Here is a 9,030-nt window from a genome sequence, read left to right on the forward strand (position 1 = left end):
TCCTTTATAACCTTATGAGGAACTACTTACTACTACTGATTTTTTTTAAACTACTGATAAGGGGTTATTAATCAAATAGGGTTCATTTAGGCTTCCTTTGTGTATGCACTTAGATGCGTAAAGTCTTTTGTTTTCATAATTTATCCATGCAAATCTATTCCATGCACAGACGCTTTCCTTAGCATCATGGCACTGAAAGAGTTAAAGGGCCCCCTTCCACATCTGGAGGCCTCATTTGGTCACGTGGGTGGGGAGAAGTGAAAGCAAATGTTAAGTATGTCCTGGTTTTCAGTGCAGAGGAGTGTTTGGGAAGCCTGCTCGTGAATCTGTACCCTGGGATTTGAAAACATGACGCCTTTTGTTTTCTCCTGCCTGTTCCTCTTACAGCTCTCCGGTAGGTGTTTTTGTTAGGTGTACAGGAGTGAAATGTTAGTGATAATTTGCACCCCAAATTTTTGTGATCTAATTATGAGTTGAGCGGTTTAAGTTACACGACACATGTTGGCTAGAGCTGATGTCTGCATTTGTACATGGACAGAAAATAATCGGCTCTCTCCCTAAATCTGGATGGATTGTGCTTGTCACCCCACATCAGTTTCTAAAGTTTTTAAAATCCCAACGAGTGCGTCATCAGTAATGTTTGTTTAAACTATCCAGTCCTTGTATAACCGCTACTTTCTAGTGGCATGTTAATAACCTAAATATGATGGTGTAGATGTTTTTGAAATTGCTCTTTGTAACTGAAGGCCATGAAACAGACATGTTATACTCCTGGGGTGTTCCATAGTTCTCGAGTTAAATGCTAGTCAAAAAAAGAAAACTGTGCCAGAGGTCATTCTCAAATATCAATGAGATGCCAGAGACAATCTAGAGGACCTATCATGCTAATCTCCAATGTTAATCATTTTATTTTGGGAGTTTACAACAAAAGATACATGCTAAATCTGGATGGATTGTGTTTGTCACCCCACATAAATTTAAAATAAAAATCCCAACAAGTGCATCATCAGTAATGTTTGTTTAACCCTCCTGTTTTCTTTGGGTCAAAATGACCTGGCCACTGTGCCACTTTCTAGTGGCATGTTAATAACCTAAATATGATGGTGTAGATGTTTTTGAAATTGCTCTTTGTAACTGAAGGCCATGAAACCACCGACACTCCTGGTAGGTGTTCCATAGTTCTTGAGTTGAATGCTAGTCAAAACAAACTGTGCCAAAGGTCTTCTCAAATATCAATGTGATATCAGGGACCATCTTAAAGACTACCTATTTTTCAATGTTATTAATTACATTTTCTGGAGTTTACTAAAATAGATACATGCTTTTATCTATCTCTATCATGATTTTTAAAATTAGAAAGCACTTCTGTCATACATTTTCAATAACCTGAGGAAATCTTTCCTGAACATGGATCTCTAAACGCTTACATCATCATAAGTGTGTTCTACTTTCGGTGCCTCATTTTAAGGAATATTTTAAAAATGAAATCTGAGGAACAGCAGAGGAGAACCGAAAGTCAAAGCATTTTAGGGATAATCAAAACAGGAAGTACTAGATGGAAGGCACTTCATGGCATGTTTAAGATGTACTTCACTTTCCTCAACCACACTGGTTACCAGTGCCCAGGACAAATGTGTGACCTGGCGGTAAATGTCGCCTTATAACCTTTCTGCCCTGGTAGGTAGCCTGGCTTTAGTGGTGACACCAGGTGACCTGGCTGTGCTAGAGGGCCGCTCGGTGACTGTCCCCTGCCACTACGACCCCCAGTACGTCCTCCACGTCAAGTACTGGTGCCAGGGCAGGATGAAGGACTTCTGCACAACCCTGGCACGATCTCATACCACAGATGACGCAGAGACAGTGGAGAGCCAGGTTTCCATTTTTGATGACCCCACCCAGCTTGTGTTCACGGTGACCATGACGAACATGACGGAGGGGGATGCTGGCTGGTACTGGTGCGGGGTGGAAGTGGGTGGCGTGTGGCAGTCCGATGACGCCGCCTCACTTCACATCAGCGTCGTGCATGGTGAGACACCCTCAAGCAGACTGTGGAATAGAGAAGTGAAGAGTAGAGTGGAGCAGGAGATCTGATCCCCAGGCAGCAGCTGACTTAAGAAAGGATCTGGCGCTGTTCTGTACAAAATCTGCCAAGCAGAATATAGCAAGCAAAGCCACTTGGGTTGATTAATTGTGACAATGCTCAAGGGTCTCCATTGTATATTGTTATAGGCAATTGTATATTGTTATAGGCAAAGCAGAAGGATATTCGTGTGTTTATGAGTATTTTGCATATATTATTTTGCAGGTATGACAGTGATAAACAGCATGGTCCATGGAGAGGAGGGAGAAAGCATCACTGTTCAGTGCCAATACAGTGTCCGCCACAGGTACAGGCCATACTCAACTCATCCTGAGCCCCCAAGCAATAAGGTGGCTGGGGCACGGGAAAACTCTTTTTTAACAGGAAGAAATCTTGAGTAGAACCTCTGCTCAAAGGGGGCACCCATCAGCTTGGGGCTGGCTGGGTAGGGAGATACAGATAGAAAAGGGAGGTCAGAAGGGAAGGGAGGATTGAAGGAGAAGAGAGAATCTGGAGCAAGTAGATGGATACATACACATAACAGAGCATAAAACATATAAGCACACATATGGCCTGTTTACATGATAGGTATGCATAGGCTGGCGTACAGTATGTATTAAAAGCAGAGTAGAATTTGTGCATCTGTTTGGTGAGGATGGGCAGCTGAAAGCAGAGGGTTTCTGCAGGTAGACCGGGTGTAAAGACTGTGGTAGCATCCCACAGTGGACATAGTCTAGAGGAGGAGGGGAAGAAAAGAGACAATGTGATGTATGTTTATACTATATGTAATTATAGGTTATGGTGATGAGGAACAATGTTATCACAGCCATCAGCATTTGTAGGTAAAGGTCCTACTGAGAGGACAGAAACAGATTAGGAAACAGAATATCGAAAATCATCTTAATCTTTCAGATACTTAAACCTCTTGAAATAAGCCAACAACAGACAGACTTCTTTCCAATGAAATACTAATCCTTTTGTGTTGCACTGAAATTGGAATGAGTTTTAATTGGTGCATGTGTGTCTGTTTTAGAGGGAGTGTTAAGAAGTGGTGCAGGAGTGGGGACTGGGGCTCTTGCTTGAAGACGGACTCTAATGGAACCTTCCGGAATGATGCAGTGGAGATCCGAGATGACGGGAGTAAAGCCTTCACTGTGACCCTGAGGAACGCACAGAGGAGAGACAGTGGCTGGTACTGGTGCGGGTCTGGAGAGCAGCAGGTGGCTGTCCATGTGATGGTTACTCCTCGCACCATAAGTATGTAACACACACACACACACACACACACACAGCACAGTTTACCATCTTACACACTATCTTTACCCTCAGCAACTCTGTCCATGGTGACCGACCCAACTACACTGGTCACTGAGGAGACATCTCTTACCCCAGTCACTGAGGAGACATCTCTTACCCCAGCTGCTCCACCTGTCAGAGGACTTGTGCACCAACAGTAAACATTCTCATTCTCCTTCTACTTCAATTATTCTTTAATTCAGTCTTTTATTAACTGTCTTGGTCCTTTATGCAAAGGGTGAGAAAATGCAAACTGTAAAGATTAAACATTGAGTTTTCAGCTTACAGAAAACAAAATAATTCCTGCTGAATGGAAACATTCAAAGAGTGATAAATCTGTTGTAAAGCTCTGACCTTTTTTCAGAAATGATACTTGGATGCCTCCACTGGTGGTCTGTTTGGCTTTCCTGTTGTTACTGATGGTAATTCTGGCCACACAGAAACTATGGAGACATTACAGTAAGCACTGCCCTTATGATTTCTTTTAGAGAAGTAAATAGACTGTGGCATTATGTCAACTGCTTTACTAAAGTCATGTGATGATATTTCTTAAGGCAGCAGTTAGCACTGATAAAAGCTTGCTAACACGCTTATGGGTGTCTTTTGATGTTATGAATAACATTGTTGTGTTGTGAAATTTTGTCGAGTGGTCCATCTCGGACAACAGAACTACATAGTACAGGACTGCTAGTGTGAACAACAGGTGTGTTTCACTGTCCTGCCCATGACTACGTACCGTCAAAATGAATTTGAAGATGATACAAAACTAGTTGCTTATAAAAACATACCTTAAACAATTGTCAAATTCTTGCATATTGTTGCTTTAATGCTCTATATCACTGATGCCCTTTTTCCTTTCTCCTTGTGTCATTATCAGAGAGGAACCGAGCAGCTAAAGAAACCGAGGAGCTGGAGTCAAGCCTTGAGGTTAGTGTGATGTTATGTTCTGGTGTTGTGTGCTGCAGTGGTCCGTGTTTTTTGATTCAGTGTTCTTTGTTTTCTGTGACACTGCTGTTCCCCACAGGTCTGTCCTGCGAGAGAGGCAGACTGGAAGAATTCAACCATCATCTTCCTGAACACCTCCACACAGCAGCTACAGGTGCTGGGGAAGGACAGATACAACTTCTGAACACAGCGCACAGGTCTTTGCCCAGAGAGCACCAGCTCAGGCGGAAATGCTGCAAACCCCCCCCCCCCCCCCCCCCCCAGTTAGGCCCAAAAATGATTTGTAATACCACTAATGATTAGTATGCCTTCAGAACATGTATGTGCTTGCAAAGAGAGACTACCTTAATTGAAGACTTGAAGTTAACTATATCACTACTCACTTTTGACATAAGTGTCTGCTAAATACCTTACCCCCCAACTCTCGAGAACATCAGAAAATTAAAAGGAGAACAAGAGTATTTTCTTGTAAGTTTTATGATTGGAAAGGACGTCGTAGCTCTTCTCCCAACTGGCTTTGGGAAGAGTTTAATCTACCGAATGCTTACTAAACGTTGCTGATTGGTTAAGGGAACTCCAATGATTTTAAACCTCAAGCTAAGCACCCGCTCATCTCGGAAACGAAAATGCATAGCGTTTTGCCAGGCTGAAAGACGGAATGAAACGGAGTCACAGGCTGGTAATGGCCAGGCTAATGCTTATGATCCTGAATGTAAAAATACAGCAGCTCTGAGATAAAACGACATGTTAACAAGTAATATGTCTTTTGCCATTCTAAATACGTAGATTAATTCGATAAAACTGCATTTCCTTAATAAAAAGTGGTGCCATTGAAGGTTGTTTAAGTGCCTTTTTAAAACTGGTTTGTATAAAGCTCCATCACGCTCTTAGAAACCAAGGATTGATGGTATGGAGGCTAGGTGCTAGTGTATTGGTCTTGAACACTGTTTTCTCCTGTTCTTTTGTTTTGAGGTAAGTCTGTTAGTTAGATCATGTCTAGTTTACTAGTTGCTCTTTTTGAAGGGTGGTAGCCTACGAAAGATTATGCGTTATAGGGTGAATTTAAATAAGACGAGTAGGACCAAGAGTGTGACACACAAAGTGAGAGAAATGAGCAGCTGGGCTGAGCATACATGATAGACTTATGGTTTGTTTATATTTTGGGGGCTTTTTATCCCCCTGAAGACTCTGTAATTCATGCTTCTGGAGTTTTGGAATGAAAAAGTTCTATCTTTTAAAACCTCCTTGTGTTGTGAAGTGCTGGGGATTGGAGAGAGGAATATCGTTTTCTAACCCTTTAACCCCTAGTCAAAATGGAGATTACACTCTAACTGTATTTCCTCAACATTTCTCTCCCACTAGTTTTTCATAAACTGTCAAGCAATTTTGCTTCACAAACGTAATGCTTAGTAAGACCTTGTGCTGTGGCTCTGTGATGTAAAATATACTTGGATGGGCAAAACCATCACTCTTACTGAAAAAGTAACTTCAGTATCTCAAAATGAGGAAGTGTCTTATGGTATATCTACAGTACACACAGGAAATGAGAGTAATTCGAAATACAGCCGTGCATAAGTAAATATGACATACTTTCACACTGTTCTTTCTCTGTTTCTCCTTGTTCTCATTCTAGGTAAGTCTTGTATGCCTGTGCATCTTCTGTTTTCAGTCATTGCAATTGATGGTTCAATATAAAAGTGAGTGAAGTTTTTTCCTGTGGTCCACAGAATCTGAATGCTATGTGGGCTTGAAGACTCTGACAAAGTTAACAGTAAGACCAGGGGACTCTATTACACTGCCATGTGTTTATCACCTGTCATTTAAATATCACAAGAAATACTGGTGTTACAGATCATTTATTTGGCAGTGTAATATTATGGCAACTGCAAATAACACCAAAGGGAAAGTGACAGTGACAGATTACCCAGAACATGATTTCTTTACTGTGACAATGAGAAACATGCAGCCATCAGACTATACCAATTACTTGTGTGCTATGGCATTGACTGACGCATCACCCTATGATGAAAAGAAGGAGCTTTCAATAAAATATCAGTCTGGTAAGACATATTTTTCTATGTGAAGCAGCCTACTTATATAATACATTTCAATGACTTCATACATTTCTATAAGGTTTTACATGTTGATTCACATATTTGCTTTTCTCAGATCCTGATCTGTCTGTGGAGAGAAGTGTAGTATCTGAGGTAGGGGGCAACGTGAGTGTCCAGTGTCACTATAGCTACACGTACAGAGACCAAAAGAAGAGTTGGTGCAGTTTCAAAAGCCCAAATTGTTCATCAGTGGGGGGGTCAGAAGCACCTGCTGGCACAAAGTCCCAGATCAAGGATGATGGGGCTAGAACTCTGAGTGTTGAGATGGTGGGGCTGAAGGAGACAGACACAGGCTGGTACTGGTGTGAGGTGGGAGATCTGCAGATGCCCGTTTACCTGGACATCACACAACCAGCTGCAAGTATGTTTACAATTAATTTGGCTGAAACTTAGAAACTTTATTGTTAAGATGTTGGACAACACACATTTGTATGGTCTGTGTGAAATTAGCTAAACCAGAGCTTGTGACCACAGCCCTGAAGAACCAGAAAGGTATTTAACATATCGTAGTCTCAATACATAATCACAGTCACATTAGCTGCACACACACACACACACACACACACACACACACACACACACACACACACACACACACACACACACACACACACACACACACACACACACACACACACACACACATCAGGCTTGTGTTTTAATGAATAACTGCAGGTGGGCAAGTTTCAAATGCAAGTATGTTAACAATTTATTTGGCGGAAATGACAATGACAACTGTATGGTTGCTTATTCACAAGTAACTGCAGTTGTTGCTTAAACTTGTTAATGGATCTCTCAATACAATTTTTCTCTTTTGTTCAATTTTTAGTTCCCATCCAAACAACAACTACCTGCAAAAACAGTGGCTTAACCTCCAATGAGATAAAGTAAATAAACAAAGTCAATTAATTATCCTTGAAATGTATATTCTTTCAGACTGGTCAGTTTAGTAGCTGTAACTTTGTAATGTACATGATTGATTGTCACAGGTCTTCCACAATATCAACAGGAATCATGATAAGCACTCTCAGTAAGATATTTTGTTTTAAATTGATATTTGAACATTTATATGTTATACTTTCTTAAGAAAAGTAATCTAATTCAACTCAGTTTAAAAGTTTAAATCAATGCCAAAACAATTACTTGCAGTTTGGGTCACCAACTCAACTGCAGATGACAATAAGAAGTTCTCAGTGTGAGTATAGATCACTTAATATTTTATTTAATATAGATTAGCCCATTAAAGATGAGATGTTTTCAAAATATTTTAAAAACACATTTTTCTTCATGTCATGATATTTTAGGCACATCATCTTTATTGTCCTTCTGGGGATAACTGGTTTACTGTTGCTTCTGGTAATGGTTGGTGTGGTTACCCGGATATTCTACAAGGCTAGTTGTAAGTTTAGCTGTATTTCTTCTTCTTAAACAAATCCCATAATTTTTGTTGTACACACACATCACAGAGGACAAGACATAACTGTGGTGCTACCATATTGTCTTTGCACAACAACATCATTGAGGATAGATTCTTTAAATTGTTTATATTTTGTCAAGTACAACAGTTTGAAGTGTAAGCCTCAAAGTAAAATTCACACATCCACAAACTGGTTGGTTATTGCCAGCTACCCTTAGGTCTGATGAACCACAGCACCAGATAGGACGGTGGTTGTCTGCAGCTGTGAGAAAATGCTTACTTTAGGCAAGTACCTCTTTCTGCATGGGGGTTGGAGGAACTGGCTAAAAATAACATCCTGTCATAACCCACATAAGATATAGATCTACTGCACTCTTGTTGTTTGCAGCAGTACTATATAATAGAGTAATAAGGGACAATGTAGAGAATTACCCTGTAGCCTTTGCCTGGAGCACTTTATGAGCAAAGAGGCAGAAGGTGATTGTTAAGTGAGATGAGCATTTGTGTTTAGCCCCTAAATGATTGTGTTCTATGTGGCTTTTCATTGTTGATACAACTGTTTTGTTCTCAAGCAGGGTTGAATCAGGTATCAAGAGAAAATAACAACCTGACAGTAAGTGGGGATAAAAGAAAAAGGCTCTTTTAAATTTGCTTAACTAGTGATTACTTTCCCCCTACGTATCAACACTGAAAAAGTTGAATGTTTTTTTTTTTCTCTGTCTCTCTCTCTCTCGTGCGCTCTCTCGTTTGCTCTTTCTGTGTGTGTGTGTGTGTGTGTGTGTGCCCCTGGGAACAAACTCTCAGCCTGAGGTTAACCTAACATACAGTACTGTGGCCTGGAAGAAAGAAACCATCAACCGCAGACAAGCCCAGGTTTGTCATTTGCAAGGAATGTTGATGCTATGGTGGTAACGGGAGTAATATGTTTGGTGTAAAAGAAATACCTGAGACTCTTTATAATGTTGTGTCTTAAATATATCTGCAGGGCTTCTCAGCAACTGTATCCACTAACAGCCCTGACTTGACCCCAAGCTCTGTGCTAAGTTCTATAGAGGTAAGGCCATGATCCAAGCAGCTTTCCCAGAAACAAAAACCTAATCATGCCGTATGCGAGTTATTTGGCTCAGTGGACACAGAAATACTTTGGCACCTGTTTTATATGGACAGCATCCATGTTA

General features: G+C 40.8%; 2 protein-coding genes across 2 annotated transcripts; both read left to right on the forward strand.

The window, feature by feature from the left end:
• Positions 1–291: 291 nt before the first annotated feature.
• Positions 292–5,130, forward strand: pigr (polymeric immunoglobulin receptor). The gene is made up of 8 exons (XM_080838005.1): positions 292–394; positions 1,682–2,026; positions 2,306–2,387; positions 3,114–3,337; positions 3,410–3,533; positions 3,741–3,835; positions 4,254–4,303; positions 4,401–5,130. Exons 1-8 carry the CDS (start codon positions 349–351, stop codon positions 4,503–4,505), a joined length of 1,071 nt encoding a protein of 356 aa, XP_080694131.1. The 5' UTR covers positions 292–348; the 3' UTR covers positions 4,506–5,130.
• A 1,187-nt stretch (positions 5,131–6,317) lies between these two features.
• Positions 6,318–8,548, forward strand: LOC308363415 (uncharacterized protein; the record flags this gene model as incomplete). The annotated part of the gene is made up of 7 exons (XM_080836226.1): positions 6,318–6,381; positions 6,491–6,796; positions 7,265–7,322; positions 7,425–7,465; positions 7,585–7,630; positions 7,740–7,834; positions 8,061–8,548. The coding sequence occupies 7 exons, from the start codon at positions 6,318–6,320 to the stop codon at positions 8,135–8,137; spliced, it is 687 nt and encodes a 228-aa protein (XP_080692352.1). The 3' UTR covers positions 8,138–8,548.
• Positions 8,549–9,030: the final 482 nt, after the last annotated feature.

The sequence above is a fragment of the Sprattus sprattus genome (genome assembly GCF_963457725.1).
Source record: "Sprattus sprattus genome assembly, chromosome: 4".
Lineage (NCBI taxonomy): Eukaryota > Metazoa > Chordata > Actinopteri > Clupeiformes > Clupeidae > Sprattus > Sprattus sprattus.